This window comes from Euphorbia lathyris, chromosome 3 (genome assembly GCF_963576675.1).
Source record: "Euphorbia lathyris chromosome 3, ddEupLath1.1, whole genome shotgun sequence".
In the NCBI taxonomy this organism is placed as follows: domain Eukaryota; kingdom Viridiplantae; phylum Streptophyta; class Magnoliopsida; order Malpighiales; family Euphorbiaceae; genus Euphorbia; species Euphorbia lathyris.
In genome coordinates this window covers 20,162,965-20,184,447 of record NC_088912.1, presented here as the reverse complement: position 1 = coordinate 20,184,447, position 21,483 = coordinate 20,162,965, and the positions used below count along the sequence as shown (strand labels likewise).

Genomic DNA, 21,483 nt, shown 5'->3' with positions numbered 1-21,483 from the left:
CAGCGTCATAAACTATGAAGCACCGACACAGGTGCTGGTACAGGTGCGGCGGCATACGGTATTTTTAAAAATATGAGACAAGCATACAGCGGGACATGGCAATTTTATATATAATTAATATTATATATATATATTACAAATAACATTGATAAGTTATTACAAACTATAAAAGAATTCATGCACTAACTGAAATTAAAACAAAAACAACTCAGACAAGAGGAGAACAAAACCTACTGGAATTGAAAGAGAAAAGAAGAGAGGAAAGAAAATAATTGATTAAAGATAAGACCAACAAACTGATTACCGACAAGAGACAACAAGAAGGATAAAACCCACCGTTCTCAGAAAAAGATAGACTTGGGTGCGACTTAGTGCAATCGCACAAAAAAAGTTAAGTTTCTGTTTTATAAATTTGTAATTTTATATTTTAACTTCTATTTTGTTTTTGTTCTTTTGAAAAACTTCTATTTTGTTTTAATTGAGTTTGGTTGGGTTATTGCAAAACTGATGATCACAGGTTTAGATTTATTTTCTTTTTGTAAAACGTGTCCCTAAAGTATCCCGCCGTATGTCCCCATTAAAAAAAACAGGAGACACTTTTTTGCCGTGTCCGGCGCAGCCCGCCGTGTCCCGTGTTCGGGATGTCCGACATGAACACTCCGACCTCCTGGAAGTAGCGGTGCTTCATAGGTCATAAATAGTGCAATTACACCTGACTACAATTATACTATGTGCAATCATGAATCTCGTTACTCCTCAGCAACACATCAAAGACACGTGAAAAGAAAAACACTTCAAATAAATCTCGTATATACACGTCTTTGATCTGGTGTAGAATACGAAATGATTTTTTGAACTTTAAAAAATATATATTTTATTTATAATCGTGTCTTTGATCTGTTACTACTGATGAGTGATAACATGACATTCAGGTGGAGTGCATAGTGTTCAGTTACTAATGACTAAAAATTGGTCTAATTTTCAAAAGTTAAAGATAAAATTGGCCCAAGTTGCAAATGTTAGGCTAAAATTGCACTATTTTAAATATTAGGTATAAAATTGATAATACATAAACTTGCTAATAAATCAAGACACGCATATGATAAAAACAATAAAAACAACGAAAAATAACGCAGCACACTTTTTTAATAGCTCCAACAAAAGCAGATTTACATCAATAAAAGTGGAATCCTTAGACCCTGTTTCTTTTTTGGTAAATAATTTATTAGTCCCTATATTTTTACCAAACACATTGTTTAATTCTCGTTTTTTAACAATACATTGTTTAGTCCTTAAATTTTGTTCTATTCAACAGTTTAATCTCTCGAATATTTGAATTATTAAACAACGAAGGGACTAAACTGTTGAATTATACAAAAGTTAAGAACTAAACAGTATATTATTAAAATACGAGGACTAAACAGCATGTTAGGTAAAAATATAGAGACCAATAAATTATTATTTTTTTAATTCATGTTATAATTAAGTTCATATAAAGCAAAATAGATTCCAATAAAAAAATTAAGTAGATCCGTAAAAAATAAAAAACTCTTGTTCTTTTCAAAAAAAAAAAAAAAAACTCTTGTTATTGGACACAAAAAAAAATAATTATGCATGTCAAAATTTAAATCCCAACACAATAGTAGATATCTGGCTTAATACATCGGTTCCCCTGACTTGTCCAAAAAACTTGATTGGCCCCATGGTGTCTCATTAGTCCCTAAACTTGCTTAAAGTGTCTGATTAAATCCCTAAATCTATAAAAAATAAAAATAAAAAAGATCATATAAAGATGTACAAAACAGTAAGTTAATTTGTTTTAAAAACTTAGAATCACGAATTAGGCCTTTATTTTTTAAGTTGTGAATTTTTTTTAAGATTTAGACAAATTGTAATATCTATTTAAACAAGTTCAGGGTGCAAATGGATCCCTGTAAGCAAGTTCAGGGGGTCAATAGATCACTTTAAATAAATTCAGGTGGCTAATAGGTTATTTTAAGCAAGTTGATGGAACTAATGAGACACCATATAAGTGTGGCCAATCAAATTTTTTGGACAAGTTTAGGGGCTTTTGATGTATTAAGCCTAGATATCTTAATAATACAATATGGTAAATGACAAACGACATGAAGACTGATTCAGCATCTATTATTATACTATTAATCAAAGACGTATTTTTTTAGGCGTTATTTTCACAAGGGACGTTTTACTAACTTATGTTAGTAAAGAGTATAGTTCAAGATTTTTATGTCTAGTTTTGAAGCGTAGGGGTAATTAAAAAAAAGTAAGACTAAAGTTGAGGGACCATGGATGTAATTTATCCTCATTCTTCTGATAATTGCACCAAATTACATTCCTAGAAACAGAAATGAAAAGTATTATACAAGAAACTCTAAACTCGTACCATATTAATAAATACAATCTGATTACCTCTTATGCAATTTTCCTCTGGCCCTCAATGACTAATGTAAAGATTGCCCAAACACCACCTGCCTATAAGGGTAAAGAAAACGTTTCGGATTAGTTATAGGTGTACTTGTATAATTGTCAAACCAAAGTAAGATTTTTCACTTAACTGAGAAGCCACGAGGAATAAAGCCTTGAAAATCCATAACGAAATCTGAATCTCCAAAATAAACTTAGCATATTAAAAAAACACATAAAAAAAATAAGAAAAAAGTTTCATAGAGAATGCCCTTGAAAAATCAATTTGACTAAAAAATATTCAATGATCAATAATGTCCATGCATCAGTCCTTTTTGGTATAAAATACACCAATTTCTAATGAATATAATAAAGTCAAATGAACACTTAAGTACAAACAAATTTAGAAGTTTAAACTAATGTGATAGGGGGTTAAAAGGAAAAATGCCAACAAAAGAAATCACAAAAACATGCAACTTGCTTTGAAGGCGCTTATTGCTTTAAGTCACAACCGGCTTTACCTGGGTCCATGACCTGCCCTGGTCTGGATCCCAGGTCAAGCACTACGCCTTCTCCTTTCTTGAATAGGCAGTTGAATCTTCGGGCATGTTCTACCCCAGGGTCTAGGTAGAACTTTGGCTGGACCTCAAGGCTGCATAATGAACTTCAAATTATTAACAATAGCTTGGGGGAAAACTGGAACAGCAAGAATGACACAGTTACGAGCAGCCACTTCTTCATCTTAAAACTTTGCATGCTTCGTCGGAGCAACAAACAAGGGGTACGGTTTTGTAGCCGAACTCTGTTCTCATCCTGCAAAAATTCATGGATTAGCCAAATTTAAAGAGGCATGGAAGTTACTATATTTTATTTATTTACTTATAATCAGGCATGGAAAATATACAAACACAATAGTTCTGGATTTTATTTATTTATAATTAGGCAGCATTCCAAAAATGTATATCATCAAGTCTATCTGCATGGGTCAAATGCACTCAAGGTCACTAAAGTCAGTTTAGATTCAATAAAGTCACTGATGTTTAACAACGGTTCTGTAGATCTCCATCAGTTTAGAGTCAATAAAGTCACTGATATTTAACGACTTTCCAGTAGAGCTCCATCGCTGGCACCAGCTCCTGGGCCGGTGAGCGCACCTTCTTCTTCTCCAGTTTCTACCCCGAGAAAGGCTTCTGGCCGGTGAGAGCACCTTCTCCTTCTCCAGTTTCCACCCAGAGTCCAGCCTTGAGGCACCATCTCCCTCGGCGGCTTCTCCACCTGCACCGCCAATGGAAACCACTGGAGAATTCACAGCACATGCTCCAGCTGACTCGGGGAACAGCATCGGATAATGCAGGAATCAGCGTGAGTGCGCCATCACTGGATGCATGGCAGCACTAAACAGTGTTTCTGCCACTGTAATTTGTTCCATTATTTTGTCCTGAACGGTAATTTTCTAGGTCTGTCCATTTCTTTCTGTATTTTTTTTCTGTTATGCCACGTGGCACAACTTAAAAGCGAAGTCTGACATCCTGAGTTAAATATTATTATATTAGTGCCTTTATTGACACTACCTTAAACATTAAACTTTAGTGACCTAGGGTGCATCTGACTTCTACCTGCATGTAACAACAGTCAAAACTGAGGCAACAGTCTTACCACGGCAACAATTTAGGTCCACTTGAAAACAAAGAGCCACGAGCCACCTGCACCTAGAGGTCCAATTCTACATGATTCAAAAAATGGCCATTTGCAGAAGAAAAAAAATAATAAAATTCTTGTTGAGAATGAAACATAAAAAGAAAAATACTTGGCAACAGCACAACATTGTCGGCTTCTCTGATTTCTTGTTGCATCTCATCAATAAATGCATTGTAGTTCATTTCCCAAGCTGCAGAAGAAGAAAAAATCCACAATTATAAGATTTAAATTAACTTGACATAGAGTCTCAACTTATCTCAGGAAAGATATAATCCTAATTGTTTGGCATCACTGAAAAAAAAAAATCTATTTTTCATTCATTTGCCAATAAGGTCGCCCTTGATTAACCAAGGAAAATGGGTAAAATACATTTGTGGCCCAGCCCCTGAACTATAACACTACGAATATTATGGTCCCCAAACTTCATTCCGTGACCTAAAAGTCCTTGAACTTTACATTATACTAACACTAAAGTCAAATCAAAGAAAATCCGTTAAAAAAATTAATGAAATGATGTCATTGCGTTAATTTTTTACACAGATTTTCTTAGATTTGGACTTTGATGTTAGTATAATGTAAAGTTCAAGGACTTTTAGGTCACGGAATGAAGTTTAGGGGCCATAATACTAGTAGTGTTATAGTACAGGGGCCAATTGTTGCGTCAATAACTTTCGAGTTGTCATATTTTTCCTAACTACAAAACTTAGGCTGCACTAGGCAACTTCTTGTTGCCTTCGAGATTAGAGGAGTACAGAAGCCCAAAACAAGGGGGCACAAGAAAAAAATATCCAAATACTGACTGAATATTGAGTTATTTTACGATAAAAAGGAATGGAAAAGAAAAATTATAATTCTGAAAATTACTTAAATTCTTAACTCTCACCTCAGACAAGATAATACCAGTCACAGTAGTTAGTTTGTATGAAGAACTCTAGACAAGGCATGGATCAGCATAAAACTCCAAGGTTCAAAAGGTTTGACTATGTCTGAGTTCCCTCATTGAGACTGCTTCCCTTTGAAATAACCTGCAATTAGGGTTGTCAAAATGGGTTATTGTGTAATAATTGTTCTTGTCATGTGATCTATATATTATGATTATATATAATATAACTGACACAAAAATGATAATTATGTCAAATGGGTCGTGCCAAGCAGATTGTCTCCGTAAATCATGTTGTTGTGTCAGAAATTGACAGCTCTACCTGCAATGTTGTACCCTTCATAAGCCAAGCAGTTATTTCTGGTTGATTTTCAAAAGCACTCAGAGGACGTGAACTTCCATCTTCTAGTTGTACACCATATACAAATGGCAGTTTGAGCGTAAGGAAACTTTCCGGTGGTAACAGCACCCGACATCCAAGGCTAAACTGCAACTTTTCTCCACAGTCTCCAACTGATGGAGGCAAGCATGATGCCTTTGGGAGCAAAATATTCCTATATGTTAGGTAACTCGGAATATAACCAGACCAGCCAACAAAATATTATTCTATAAACTCTAGATTGACATCTAATTAATGAAATCTAAAAGACCTGATCTTCTACTTGTACAGAAATAATGCATACCTGAAACTGGACAACTGGGCATGTTGCTAAAACAATGGGAAATGGGGGTGTAACCTGCAATTTGAATCAATATAGCAGTCATTTCGAAATTGTCACCAGAAAGAAGAACAATTTCCGTGATATTTGTTTATCATTACTAAAACAGCTGGAAATGGTGGTTTTAGAGTTAGATGTGACAAAAAGACACTGCTGAAAAGAAGATGCAGTAACTCTTCAAGTTCAAAGGTAACAGCAATCGAGCAAAAGGTTTTCTGTATAAACAGAATTATCAGAAATCACATATTTACTAAGCTTCAAGGTTTATTCTGGCACGCACTTAAGCTCGAGGCTTTACATGGAGAAAACAGTGCCTAATGTGCGAACCACCTAACATGCTCTCAATAGTATAGTGGCAACCAAGCAGTATTGAACAATTACATGATACAGTTCTTAAAGTCCAGCAGATTAAGCATTAGCAAGCATCATTTGTATAATAATGTTTAAAACAAGTATAATTTAAGAAACACGAGGTGATTGATGAACTTTCTCTTTCATATACGTTACGAAGACTCTAATATAAGTTATTGAAATTTCTTCACTAAGTATGCACCTTACATTGCTTAGACATGTTTGCCGCCAAGGCAACAATAATTAGAAAATCTTGTGTAACCACAAGCTGCATAGAAACCTTAAGTTACTCAAAATGGCATCCATGATAAAAAAAACTCTTACATTTTGAGTTTACAATTCTAGTGCAATTATCCCAAAGATTTGAGTTTGTCTATTATTTCAACTCTTAACATATTCTTTCCATCAATTTTCTTTAGGAAGAAAATAAAATAAGTCCCATCCATTTTAGGGACACAAAGTTAGATTCCATCTTGTACAATAAAATATATCAATCCTAGGAACAGCAACATGTATTTAATTTCTCATAGTTACATTTCTAGGCCATAACATTTCCCATCAGAAACAATAGAAGGACTCCAACTACATACTTTCACACAAGTACGGTGGCCCTGACTCCAAAATTCAGCAATGCCACTCACAGAAAGCATTATGTAGGCTTTCAAGATGAGCAGAAGGTTATGCAAACATTAAAATGGACCAATACCCCTATTCCATTCAAGTCACACCGTTATTTAAATTTTAACCATGTTAACAGCAACAGATTTAGCATATAGATACAAAACAATTAATTTGGGAGGGCCACATGATGATTATGCAAGACAAAGATCCTCATAAATCGGTGAATATGGTATAAGCAGTTTTACATACCAAAATAATCCTCTGCAACTGTGATATATTGCCAGCATAATTGATCTTCTGCAGATGCTTCTTACTCTGGGAATGCCTACAGAGTGGACAGTTCATGTATATTGGCAAGTTTCTATTCAACATGGAGAAAGAACTTCCACCATCATCAAGGCTAATAGAATGCAAGCCTGCTTCTAGATTTTTCACAAAATCTTGGTTTGGTGGATCACCAATAGACATCTGATTCTGCTCCTTCCCTGACCTAGAGAACTGCATCACCCCATCAAGAGAAAGGTCAACATTCTTCCCTGTGTGTTTTGATTTATCAACATTCCTGACCTTATTTGCAGTAACAACAGTTGTACCCTTTGAGCTTCGATGGATTTTATGTTGAACGCTATTCCTAGCCAAGTTTGAAGGATATACCAGATTACGGTCTGAAGGTTCCACATGGGAACCTTGATAATCTTCAGCCAAAGAATATGTAGATCCTAATTCATTGATATGATCTGCGCTCAATAAGAATCGGTGACCAATGGGGCACTCATGCTCAAAACCAACATAAACTACTGCATGTTTCAAGATAGGATTTAGTTTAACCATTTGGCCATCATTGATGTTCACAGGAACTACATTACTACCTATCTGAACAAAAGGTTCACCACCCACAGATTCTTGACCAGGTATGATATCTTCCGATTTCTGACATCCCTGATCAATAGTAGTACGAAGCTGTTCTGAATTCTTATCTCTAGCTCTATTTTGTTTCACACCTCTTTCTGAACCAGATGAAGGTTGTTTTTCCTGTTGAAGGGGAGGAAATCCTGAATCTATGGATGATGATCCAGCAACAACCTCAGAAAAAGGCTTTCTCAAATTAAAATTTGGAACACCTCTACCAAAACCAAGTTTCCTGTCACCAATCTTGCTGTTTACTGACAATTTCTTTTGATCATCAATGCCAACCTGTATATCTCCTGATTTCAGCTGTGTGGGACCAGTTTTCTTGTGGTTCACCTCAGCATTAATATCAACTTGGGGGTCTGGACCTTGTGTAGTCACAGAACCTTGTTGCACGCTTTTGGCAGGTAAACCACTCGGATTTACTGGTTTCTCCAGAATAATAGTCCATTTAAATAGAAACTTCTCTGAGACAGAGAATCCACTCTGAAGTAACCCCTTAGAAGGTTCATAATAGTGTGCCCCACCAACGCGAAGCAAACTCCAGGAGGATGACTGAACAGGTCCCACATTGTTTTGATCAGGTAATTGGAGTGCAGGAAGCAGTTTGTCACAGTCTTGAAAAAAATTAAAAGCAACATTTGCTGATTCAAAGTCAAAGGGATCTGATCGTAGGCGACGTGAGCGTCCACAGGCACAAGCATGAAGGAAGTAATATCCGCTTGAATGTGGCTTCACTTCAGGTTCTGCAACTGATTCTGGCTCGCCATTAAGAATATCATGCCTCCTGTGCATACATGGTTTTCCTGTTAAACTAACAGCATCACACAGCTGCCTACCAGATTTCCATATGGATGTGCATTCATCCTCCAGCTTTTTTGTAAAATGTGGCACTACAGGTCCCCTCACCATGGAGTGAAAAGCACGTAAAGCCTTTTCTAAATGGACCTGATGTTGTGAAGTGGGATAGGAATCAGGTAAATCCTTCAAATAAACATCCTTGGCAGTTGGGAGAATCCGTTCACACCACAAAGTTGAGAATCTCATGTTAATTCCTCTGCCACTTTCCAACAAAGAAACTGCAGCATCCAAAGGTTCCACGGCTCTAGGAGTAAGCCCTTCAACTTGCAACGGATTTCGTTGGCGAGATTTCCTTTTACCAGCTTCAGTATCATCTATAGACCCACGTTTTGCAGAGAGAATTCCTTGTAGAATGAGTTGGCTGGACGATAACCATATTTCCAAATTTGGAAGTTCAAGAGTACTAAATGTCTTTCCAGATGCAGCTGAAGCTGCAGCAGCAGCAGCTGCAACGGCAACCATACCAACACCGGCAGCTGGGCCACTGTTACTGCTAGTGACCAGTCCTCCTCTGCCTCTCAGAATATCAGACTGCCTATAAATAAACTCCTTTACAGACAAAATATCCTCCTTGTTCACACATTGACTATGGTTTTCAAGTAAAAGAGAATCTGAGGTAGCTTTTCCATTAAAAACATCTTCCACAAGATCAGTAACAAACTCCAAAGCTTCACCTCTCTGATTTACTAATCTGTCAAGAAGCACAACTGCCCTTGAAGCATCAAGTGAAAATATAGGTGCAGAATTTGGTGCAACTCCACTTCTGGAACCATTATGACCACTTTCAGAACCCGAGAGTGTACGGCATTTCTTAATCAGAAAACGAATCTGTGCTTCCAGAGATGACTGCAGTTTCTTCCTGAAACCACCTTCAGATTTACCAGCAGGGCGTGCTAGCACAACAACTGAACCAGAACTCTTTGCAGGTAAAATTGGCCTAGATACACTACTCAAACTAGAAGATTGATTAAGTGAGGAAGCATCTTTTGGCTCCTCTGTATTAGAATTAGGATTTGGTATATCAAAAAAATCATCAATAAAAACAAAGAGTATTACTGGAGTGCAATTTCCAGGAAATAACGACGTATAGGAACCTAAACCTGACATGAGAGAGATAGCTGAAGAGCTACGACCCATGACACCACCACCTCTCCTCGGAGGGGAACTGGTAGAAAGGGATGCTCTAGATGAAGCAGGTGACTGAGGCTTTGATGGCAATGGTGGGGTATTTCTGGATCTTACATATGGTGCCAATGCATGCTTGGCTGCTTGTAACACCCTAAACTTCTTCAAAATATGAGGGTTGAAACGTGACCCTTCCTGAATATATATAATTACATGGCACACCTGCATTGCTAATCGAGTCATTTATCAGATATATAACCCCAACAGTATCAATATCATAGATTTTCAGTAGAAAAAAGAAGTTGATTAGGCAGATCATAAATTTTTCAGGACTAGAGTAATCTAGCTACAAAATTCTAGTGAATTCACCCCACTGGTACCATGCTAATTAAGAGTATCAAAACAGGTTATCGTGTCATAACGGTGTTATATGATGTAGACTATATATTCCACTGATATAAATGAAACAAAAATAATAATTGTATCAAATAGGTCATGTCAAACGGGTGTCAAGGGGGTTGTCTCTGCAAATCCTGTTCTGGTCTCATAAATTGACAGCCAAACCAATTAAGCAACTAACTGATTATATTCTACAAGATACTTTGCTAGCACGACTTCTAATGTACTTCAGGTTAAGAAGAAAACGCCAATCATCCAACTTAAACAACAAGCTCCTATGAACTATTCGCCTACAACTGGAACTTACTTTTCAAATTACCATCTGAAATCAAAGATGATAATCCAAACAACCAATGTCAAAAGAAGAAAAAGGAACAGAAACTTTAAAAAAGTTCATTGTTCAACGCAAAGTATCAGAAGCAACCACACTTGCCATCTATATGTAGAACTCTAATTTCCATTAAGAACAAAAACTAGTAAGAAAACTCACAGAGAACATGAAAAGCAATCCCTGAAGATCCTCAAACTCCCGCTCTTCCAAAACCGAATCAAAGTCCAGTTCCGTATCCGAAGACCCGTGAACAGCAGGGCACCGGGTCGAACAAAACTGCAAGAATAAAATCCCTTTCTCCTCTTCATGGTAGTAACTAATTCTCCTCCATTTGAACCAATCCTTTAGTTCCTCTTTCTCGATTGACAGTAATCTGTCAACATTACCCGACCCGAATGTGTTTGAGTCCAGTACACGGTTGATGAGCTGGGAAGAGTGGTCGGGGCTGCGGGAAATGAAGCCGACAACTACTACACCTTCTAGAGAGCGATGCTGCGATTGGTTTTGAGATTGGGAGCAGGATTGAGTATCTGGAGAAGAAGCAGACATGGGTGCAGAGGCGGAGGCGGGTGGACGGGTCAAGACCCGCATGGAAGGCTGATTCGGGTTGGGGTTCGTTGAATCCATGAAGATGAAGAAAGAAAAGGACGCTTTTAAGAAAGAAGAGGTTTCGTTCACGAAGGTAGGGGTAGTGACGTGTATCTTTGTACTTTCAATTAAAAAATTGGTAAATTACAAAAACAGACCAATCTGAGGTCTTATTAGACCAATTACAAAAAATTCATACCTTTTATATATGTATATATATATATAGCAACTTAACATTTTCTTCCTACTTTTCTCTACGAACTTCAAAGTGTTTCTGCGGTTTCCAAAGTTTTTTTCTGCTATTTCAATGAAAAAAAAAAGTAAAAAGAATGTAAATATTTAACTGTATTTCTGCGATTTTATAGTGTTTTAAAGTTTTGTTGTTTGGTTTTATCTTTTTTCTGTGATAGGGTTTAGTTATGTTTTTTCGTTCTTTTTTAGTAGGTTATGTTGCCAAATGGAAGTTGGAAGCGAATTCGGAAAAATGTATGGAAAAGGAAGGGAGCTGTTGCAGCAATGAAAGCCTACTCATTAGCAAAGTCTATTTACACTGGCAAATCAACAAGTTTCATGACTGACAATTTGAAAAATGATACTTAAATTTTTCTCTGCGCAACTGAAAATTCAGAATTCAGTTGTTTTGATAGAGAAAGGTGTTCAATATGTGATGAATTGTTCATGTATCAGAGAGGAAAAAGCTGTGCAGGTTCTTTTGTTTTACAGTAGGTTGATTTACAGTTCATGTGGTTCAACCATTGTAGTTTCTCATATACTTTAATTTGATGTGAGAAATAGATTTTGATTAGTTCAATATTTTTGTTCTGTTGCTTGTATTAATCCTAGTGATGAAAATTATCTAATGAAACCTGCATAATCATTTTAATTCCCCTTAATACATATTTAAGGGTTAAACATTTGTTACTGAATTTTCATGGTTGTCTCAAAATGATCACCCAACTTCAATTTGTCTAAATAAAATGATTCCAATTTTAAATTTTATCTCAATTAAGTCAATCGGGCAACTTCAAGAGCAAAAAGACAACGAAAAAATGACATGAATGTCACATCAGCAATGGGTTTATATTTTTTTCCTTTTACCGCTACCAATGGGTTTATATTTTTTTTTCTTTTACCGCTACCATGCCAAAACAAGTTTCGATGTTTTTTTATTAGGTTAGGGCAAAAATAAAAAGATGCATAATCATTATAGATAAAGATGGAGAGATGAAGGGGTGGATATGGCTTAAAACACCTTTAAAATTAAGGGTCTTGTTTCATGTATTATGTTGATTGAGCCTAAATTTCTCCTATCTACTGCTATATAAATTAAAAATTGTACCAAGTTAAACATATTAAGCACAAAATTTAATCATTGCTTAGGTTTAGGATCTATTCAGTTCAACTGATAACTAATAGTGGTGTTGTTATCATTAACTACTTGTTATTAGCTGATTAATCAGTAGTATTTGGTAAAATTGGGAATAAAAGTAAAAACTGTAATAAAAATTAATAACAAAATCTAAATAACTAAATAAAACTTAAAAACAATAATTGATTAAATAGAGTATAAATCTTGTAATGTATTTTGTAAAAATAAGAAGTATAATTTTGTAAACATCAAACAAATATAAACCATTGTTATAAAATGATTAAAGAAATGCTCCGTTGAAAGAGAGAGATCACGTTTATTTTTGGGAGAAAAAACCAAATAAACAACAATAAAAATTAGAGTAATTTTATTAAAAGTTAAATAGTTAAAAATAGCTTCTCATGAAAAGTTTCAAGTTAGAGCTTCTTGTTTGCTCCAAAACAACTAACTCCTCTAATTTTGTAATCATAAACAAACACTGTATTATTAACAGTTTGATGTAAACAAAAGAGTTTGATGTAAAACCATTAAATGCTCTTGCGAAAAGCTGAAACAAACAAAACGGCTAAACACTCTTATGACAAGCTGAAACAAACAAGCCGGCTAAAAGCTCGTATGACAAGCCGAAACAAACAACCCTAAGGCTGCTAAAAAAATTTAAACAGAAAAACATTTGGGGACAACAATTGCGTTCACATGGACCCTGATGACCACATAAATTTGGTCATTCACCGTTAGATCTTGACGGATTAAATATAAATATTATGATGTTTTGAACGTTTAATCAATCAAGATCTAATGGTGAATGACCAAATTTACGGGCGATCTATGTGGAGGCAACTGTTGGGGGGCAATAAGACCTTATCCAATAGACAAACAAAAATCCATTTATCACCTAATAAATCAGGAGAACAGAACCAGGCGGCTCTTTCTAGTTTCCACTTCTACAGCTAAATTTGAACCTCTCCGTCTCACTTGCATTATCATTCTTTTATCTCTTCCATTTTTCCTTTTTTTAACAGGAAATGCAAGCAGCTACTGTAGCAGCCATGGCTGCTCAATCAATCCTCGCAGCCTCTCCATCATCTCTCCCTCTCTTCTATCCAATCGCTAATCCTAATCTTACCCATTCCCAATCTCTCCATTCCTCATTCCACGGGGTCTCTCTCAACTTCTCTCGCCAATCCCTTGCTTTTTCTCTTTCCGCCGCCGCCCCTAAAAAACCTTTTGCTGTTGTCGCTGCTACCAAGAAAGCTGTTGCTGTTCTTAAGGGTACTTCTAGTGTTGAAGGCGTTGTCACTTTGACCCAAGATGATGATGGTCTGTTCTATATCCCCTTTTTTTCTGATTTTAATTTTAATTGTAATATCTGAAGTTGATTCTTTTGCCTTCTCTGCTGGAAAACTGAGAGAATCGAGTAAAGGAACTTGTTGACTTTAGCCAAATAAAGCTTTATTCATTTTCTGAAATGCCGCTTGACATGTTTGTTTTGATGGAATTTGAACTATGTCTGCAATTGTGGGTAAATTGCATTGATACTGAAGTTTAGGGTCTACTTTACAAGTATTTTATTTGGCGAATACATTAGGGGACCCTTGAACTTGGCCTTAAAAAACCTATTGGTCCTTGAATTTCAAGGATGTCTCATTAGTCCCATGAACTTAATTAATTTGACATGATTAACCTCCTATTGCTACCCGGAAACGTAATACAGATTTGGATAAGTTGAAGTGAGTATCACATTAACCAGCTAAGTTCAAGGGTCTGATAGATCACCCTAAGTAAGTTCACGGGTCAATAGATTATTAGTAAGTTGAAGGCGGTAAGGAGACGTCTCCAAATTCAGGGGGCTAATTGGTTTTTTGAGACATGGTCACACAGCCCTAATTGGTTCTTTGGGAAAGTTCAGAGAGCTCCTAATGTATCCGTGAACTCACATTTGATTCTAATAAAGTCATTTCAGACTCATCGGAATGTTAAGCTTGTATAGGGCAATTATGCGCCATGTCGGACAAGGATATGGTTTTTACCTTCTTTTCATGGCTTAGGATGTATCATGTGGCACAAATGTAGTTGTCAAGTTTCTGCTACATCAGCTGTAAAAATTAGAAATATCAGGCATGCTGCTTAATTGGCATATAGTTACTTATCTTCTATGTCACCTCAATGTTCCAGTGATGTTTTATACACAAATTGGCTGGATTTACTTCATTGAAATGAAATGCGGAGTTCATTGCTTTTATTGAAAGAAAATGAAGTTGTGTGAGATTTGTGAAATAGACTCCAAACTTCAATGACGTCATTCATTGCAATTTATCCCTGTAATCGTTTGTCAAAACAATGTCTTTTTTTAGAGTGAGTAAGCAAAAGAAAGGGCGAAGACGTTTGATTATTACATTGTAGTTTCAACAGGTCCAACAACTGTGAATGTTCGTGTGACCGGTCTTGCTCCAGGGCTTCATGGATTCCACCTAGTGAGTTGTTTTTGCATTAGCTTTTCTTGTTCACAGATTTCAAATTTGCTCTACCATTATATATGTCTAACTTTTATGTTTCCCTCCTGTAGCATGAATATGGTGACACAACAAATGGATGCATTTCAACAGGTAAGACTCAGAAAGGCTGAAAAATGTTGAACTAGTTTGATTTATGGCTCTTTTCTTATAATGCTCCAGTAAATGAGATTCCTCTGTTACATGGAGACTTTAAAATCACGTATTTCCGTTTCAGTTTCTATATCCGTTTCCATGTCCATAACATTGTGAAATTCTGATACTGTTTGTGGCGAACTTATGATTTTTCATTATAATACAAAATAACAGGACCACATTTCAATCCTAACAAATTGACACATGGTGCTCCTGAAGATGAAGTCCGCCATGCGGGTGACCTGGGAAACATAGTTGCTAATGCTGAAGGTAATAGCTTTTTTTTTTTTTTTTAAATCAGTTTTCACTGGGTTTTTTGAATGCCTGCTGCACTCAATTAATTAATCATCGTGTAAAATACAGGGATAGCAGAAGCAACAATTGTGGATAGCCAGGTAATCTTTGTGAATTTACCCATGTTTTTCCTTTGTTCATGCTTTCTCTTTTGGTTAGTTTTTATGTTGCTATACATATGGGGTAAATAAATTGCATCTGAGGGTTACTGAAGTTTGGGGTCTATTTCATAAAGATTAGTGAACTTCGTTTATTTTTTGAATAAAATCACTGAATTTCACATTAATGTTGACGTGACACAAAAAAACAGTTGACTATATGCTAACTAGGTGTCACGTCACATCGGATAATAATGTGATGTGGCACACCTGCCTGCTAAGTTTCTGCCACTTCAACCATAAAATTCACTAATGTCCATCGTATGCTGCTTAGTTGACACATAATCAATTGTCTTCCATGTCACGTCAATATTCCAATGAGTTTTTATACACCAATTGACCAAAATGACTATTGAAATCAAATGTGAAGTCGAGTGATTCTATTGAAAGAACATGAAGTTCAATGACATTTGTGAAATAGACTCCAAATTTCAATGACCGTCAATGCATTTTACCCATGCATATGGTTTGTGTTCCTTGTTCAAACCCCATGTCTTTGTTAGGTACCATTACTGACTTTTGGATTTCTGATGCATAATTAACAGATTCCTCTGAGCGGTCCTAATTCAGTAGTTGGAAGAGCTTTTGTTGTGCACGAGCTTGCGGATGATCTTGGAAAGGGTAAAACTTTTGATATTTCTCTATCCGAACCAAACAACGACTTAATTACCTCAAAACCAAAAAATTCAAGAATTAAAGTTGCTTAAAATATCACTTCCATCTCCTCTGCAATGGGGGTTTACCTGCTACTGGAGTGGCTTAAATGTGAGTAGAGGGCAAAGTCATGAGACTTTTATGACCCGTTTTAAAGGTGAGGGGCCATAAAGAAAGTAAGGCCTAAGTTGAGGGGCCATGGGTGTAATTTAACCTATTAGAGTAGTACAAAATAAGGGCATTTGTTGAGAAATAGTTAAATATATGTATAATTCCTATTTTTTTTTCCGGCCCAGTGCATTACGCGTCCCTCTAAGCAAGGGTCCGGGAGGGGTCCCACCACAAGGGTGTATTGGGGCAAGCCTTCCCCTGCCAATTTTTTGGCAAGAGGCCGCTCTTAAGACTTGAATCCATGACCTCTCGGTCACACTACAACAACGTGTAAAGTTTGTACTTTGATGTTTAGTTCAAGCTCATAACTTTTAATGTTGCTTGCTTTCTATTTGTTATCTCTAGGTGGGCATGAACTCAGTTTGAGCACAGGCAATGCAGGTGGAAGATTGGCTTGTGGTAAGTTAAATTTTTGTTAATTTCTTTTCTTTATAGGTTCATTTTCTACTTTTTGCACTAATTGGATTGCTGAATATGGATTAAATTTCTTGAGCATGTTTTGCTCTTTAAAATCTTGAAATTTGCATACCAATTGCTACAGATGCATACCTAAGAAAGGCTTAATACATTCCTAGCCCCATGCCTCTATACTTTAGTAACGTTCTATTTATCCTTTGAACTTACCTAATGTGACCTATTGACTTCTTGAACTGTTTTAAAGTGACATTAGCCATCTAAACTTGCTTACAGAGTTACAATGATCTATTGGCCCCTGAACTTGTTTAAAGTGACACAGTTGTGTACAAAAACTCACTGCAATGTTGACGTGACGCATAAGACAGTTGACTATATGCCAACTAAGCACCGCACTGCACCTGTTTGACTTTTATGGTTGATGTGGCAGCCATGTGGCAGTTTTTAAGCCACAAAAAAATTAAGAAATCGCATCTTTGTCCGGCATATGTCGCTTAGTTGGCATGTCGCTGGGTTTTTGTATACAAATTGACTAGAATGACTTCATAAAATCAAGGGTAAATAATTTATTAGTCCCCACTTTTTTTACGTAACATGTTGTTTAGTCCCCTATTTTGAAAAACATATTATAAGGTCCCTATGTTTTGTCAATATTAACCCTTTGATCCTTTTATCTATTTTCTTTAGATTTTTAACCGAACATATCTAAGCTTTCAGGACAACCATAGTACAATACAAAATGGTCATGTTACTTTGTTATTTTCTATCTGTCTATTTATGCCAAATATAACGGATAAAAATCTGAAAAAAATAGATAAAAGGACTAAAGAGTTAATATTGACAAAAGATAGAAACTTTATAATGTGTTTTTTAAAATATGGGGATTAAACAGAGTGTGTTAGGTAAAAAATGAGTGACTAATGAATCATTTACCCTAAAGTCAAATGTAAAGTTCAGGGATTTTATTAAAAGAAAATAAAGTAACCTTAGTGAAACAGATCCAAACTTCAGATACTTCAAGAGGAGCACTTTATTCTAATTGAAATATTCTTGTTTTCATGGGTTGCTTTTCAATCCAACATCACAAATTATATTTTGGGGATATTTGTGGTCAATTACTTGTCTTAAAGATGAATGATTATCTAATGAAATCAGCATAGTTATTTGAATTCTTCTGTAAGGTTAGATTTTTCAGGTACTTTTGATGATATTATATTTTCAGCTATTTGTTGTTGCCGGTAGATATTAACTGATTTCCTTTTAGACAACTATTTATCAATCCTAACTAAACACTGGCATTTGGTCGCTCTGTTACTTCTTCGTGAACTGCTTGATTGAACTTTTCCTTTTCCGCCTCGTACGTGCAGGTGTTGTTGGTTTGACACCACTGTAAACAAGAGGTGCTGTTCTGATGAATTCTATGACCTGTGCTTGCATACACCATTTATAGAGTTTCTGTTAATCTTCCAAGCAAATGGTGTAATGTAAAACTGTAACAGTGTGAAGACAGCAAGGAATTATTTGACTGTCACAAACCTTATGTTTTCTGGTTTTCCTGAATAAAAAAAGCTCAGTTTTTGCCTATGTTCTAGCTTTCAACTAGATAAAAACTGAATTCCATTTTCTAGAATTTTTTTAAGATGTGATTTTCATTGCGATTAACAGAATCATAGGAATGAATGCCACATTTCGTTATCAAGACCTAAATTGGTACTCTTTTTTAAACGTTAAGCCTTGGTGCTATTTTGTACATAGATCCTAAATTAATACTTCCTAAAAAAATTTAAGATCTATTTTGGTACTTTAGCCTTAAAATTTTCAATTTAATACATTCAGCTTTTGATTAATTATAATTCTAAATATTATCTACTTGTTAATTAATTAGTTGTAAACATATTATTCAAGGGTGTTACTCTCTTATTTTATTTTTCCCGAATTGTTAAAATACAAATTTCATTGTAATGCAGATTTTTAGTGATCAGTAGATATATTTATGGGACAGCCTGGATCGGGACTAATGTACTTGAAAATACTTAACTCAAACCCGGATTATCAAATAATATATATATTAATTTTTTATTGAATTGTTAAAATAAAAATTTCAAATGCAAATAAAGTCCGCCTGATTCGGGACTAATGGGCTTATACTTTAAAAATACTTTTGAAAAGGCAGCTTCATACTTAGGTTTGATAATCAAATCTCAAACTCAATTAGCATAAACTCATATAAGCAGATTTTTTAATAATAAAAATTAAAATATATACTTAAATATAAATATTATAGGTTAGAGTTATATAATTAATATTTGCAGATGGGCTGGGCCGTTTTATTCTTATAAAATTAATTATGATATTCATGTATTTCTATGTAATTTTCCCTTCTTATAAATCTCAAGCCTAACATTCAAAACCAAGTGGGCTTAGGACTTGGGTTGGGCTTAATATAATTTTTCCAAATCCAAAACTGGTCTATTGAACTGGACCTAGATGGCTGGCCAGGTATAGGCCCATGAATATGTCTAATCACTAGGGAATCATTAATATATTAATAATATATCATTCTAATTGATCAATATTTCAACCTATCAACTTGAAAAATCAGGGATTTAATCTACAAAAATTGGAAAGATAGGTCCCATATTGATTTTTTCCTTAAAGTAATTCATTAATTATTTTTAGTAAACATTTACAATAATACACCAAATTTCTCTTTTTTTTATTTCTAAATTTACTTTTTTTTTTCCTAGACTTACTTACTTTCCTCTAATTTCACAAAGTTAAGTTTAACACCAAAAATAAATTGGTGTATATTTGTAACTTCAAAAAAGTAAACACACAGTTTTATTATTTTGTTTTTACTGGATTTTGCAAATATTTTCACATTTAGCTTAATTCCACAAGAAGCCCAATAATTTACATATCGACCTGGTTAATTGACTTGAATTACATTTGGATGGCAATTTTGAAACTTGATGAAAATTTACCTACATATATAAACTACCAATTTTTGTTGCTATAGATATGGTACTATAAAAATCAAAATTAGCATTAAAATTCTACATCTCTTGCTTTGAATGGGATATTTGGGTAACTTAGCATTAAAATCAAAATTGACTTATTTAACAAACTTTGAAAAAATGATTTTCAGTTGGAACTATGAAATGAACCAACCATTTAATTTATGTTTCCTAACTCAAGAAAAATGTGAAATAAATGGATTTATTACTTAATGTTGGACCAATGAATAATTGTCAATATTTTCTTCTTATTTAAAGCTATTTTATCTTATCTTATCATTTTCAAGTGGTATATCAAATCATATGCACTAATTGACAAATAAAGTATTGATTTTTCTAGAAATAAATACCACATACAAAATAAATCAAGAATTAAATAGTAAATTGTTTCACCACCAATCACGTGGTCCGGACTATTAAATTACTGAATCGGTTTAATCATTCAACCAATATTCAAATCTTGTTGTAATTAATGTACATGGTGATACGAGAAATTTTATGTGATAGTACTCTGGTGATGGATGTGATATTTTCGGTACTTGAGATAAGACAGAAAAATAGTCCGGACGAGACTATTGACATGCAACCTTACTCTAATACCTAAGTTAGCAAAGTGTAAGATGAAGTGCTTAGGAATTGTGAGTAATTACATAAAATATGTGTATATACCTCTATTATGGGTTTTTTAGTCGTATTTAATAAAATATCAGTGTCCTTAGACTCCTTAAAAGACAGATGATGAGTAATTTAGGTAAGTCGTGTCATACATGATTCAAATGACCTTGATTCTAGGCGAATCTAGTGGGACATGATTCGAGTCGAATTCAAAAACTTTCTCATTGGTCCATATGTCTGAGGAATGATGATTTTTTTGTTCAATTGAATCTAACGACTCCTAAGGCTCCAGATGTTCCTGTTAGCTTGACATGAGAAAATGTATATCAATACTATTTCGCATGTTATCACTTGGCATGGGAAAGCTTTGTCTCCTAAAAGAATATCCGACTCGAATCTAAATTAATCTAGATTGATAGGCTAGAATAATGAATAGTTTAAATTGTTCCAATAAAATTCTATTTTTTTTTATGGGTTATGAATATTTGGAAGGTAGTAAATTAACCTAGTAACTGTTTTCTAGTTTCTTGGTAGCATTAAGTGAAAGTAGGCAGTTATTGTAATAAATTAGAATAGCCCAACAATCCCATAACAAGCAACTTTGTTAGGTAAGCAATCTCTCATCTACTTTGTGTTATATATTCCTACAAAAATTTCATTAATTACATTTGATTAATTTCCTATAAACATTATCTCATATATTTAATTAATAATTAATTAATTTTATCCAAAATTAATGAATTTTGTACTAATTTTCATTTTAAAGAACAAAATAATAATAATAATTAATAAAATAATATTTAAAAAGAGTGTGAAAAGAGAATACTTAGGAAAATAGGGATTGATTTATTTAAGAGTTAGTTCACATGGGAAAGCAAATAAAAGTGAGTGAGTGAGTGAAAAAATAGAGTTAGAGTTGGCATAAAGTCATTTTCAAAATGAAAGTTGGAGACTTCATAGCCACATTTTGTTGTCTAAATAATAATAATATATTTTCTTACACCAAATTGTGTAAATTAGTTACAACTTCTAAAGTGGTTCTCCAACACATCACTACTAAGCTATTATACTATCAAATTAAGTCTCCACTACTATTATATCCAATCCACCTATAATACTAACAAAGAGTTTGATTAGAATTAAAGAAATAAATAGCTATTTTAAAATAACATTTATAGTTATTATTAGATCCGTTTACGGGTTCGGATATCCGACCAACCCGCTTAAATTCGTGTTT

The 21,483-nt window shown here is 34.6% G+C and overlaps 2 protein-coding genes across 7 annotated transcripts; one reads left to right on the top strand and one right to left on the bottom strand.

Moving 5' to 3' along the window:
* Positions 1-4: 4 nt before the first annotated feature.
* On the bottom strand, positions 5-10,988 carry LOC136222420 (uncharacterized). Of its 5 annotated transcripts, XM_066010161.1 has the most exons (9): positions 10,478-10,986; positions 6,943-9,810; positions 5,686-5,739; positions 5,325-5,537; positions 5,006-5,147; positions 4,232-4,312; positions 4,081-4,133; positions 2,577-3,237; positions 5-2,493 (listed from the first exon to the last, which is right to left on the bottom strand). In XM_066010161.1, the coding sequence occupies exons 1-5, from the start codon at positions 10,943-10,945 to the stop codon at positions 5,103-5,105; spliced, it is 3,648 nt and encodes a 1,215-aa protein (XP_065866233.1). In that variant the 5' UTR covers positions 10,946-10,986; the 3' UTR covers positions 5-2,493; positions 2,577-3,237; positions 4,081-4,133; positions 4,232-4,312; positions 5,006-5,102. The 5 variants fall into 5 exon arrangements, with proteins under 5 accessions (XP_065866233.1, XP_065866234.1, XP_065866232.1 ...); XM_066010162.1 differs by having other exon boundaries at positions 5-3,237; positions 4,081-4,147; XM_066010160.1 differs by having other exon boundaries at positions 5-3,237.
* Positions 10,989-13,177: 2,189 nt separating this feature from the next.
* On the top strand, positions 13,178-18,198 carry LOC136223127 (superoxide dismutase [Cu-Zn], chloroplastic). Of its 2 annotated transcripts, none has more exons than XM_066010952.1 (8): positions 13,178-13,595; positions 14,688-14,749; positions 14,842-14,881; positions 15,098-15,193; positions 15,287-15,318; positions 15,921-15,996; positions 16,546-16,599; positions 17,982-18,198. In XM_066010952.1, exons 1-8 carry the CDS (start codon positions 13,301-13,303, stop codon positions 18,005-18,007), a joined length of 681 nt encoding a protein of 226 aa, XP_065867024.1. In that variant the 5' UTR covers positions 13,178-13,300; the 3' UTR covers positions 18,008-18,198. The 2 variants fall into 2 exon arrangements, with proteins under 2 accessions (XP_065867024.1, XP_065867023.1); XM_066010951.1 differs by having other exon boundaries at positions 14,679-14,749.
* The last annotated feature ends 3,285 nt before the right edge of the window (positions 18,199-21,483 follow it).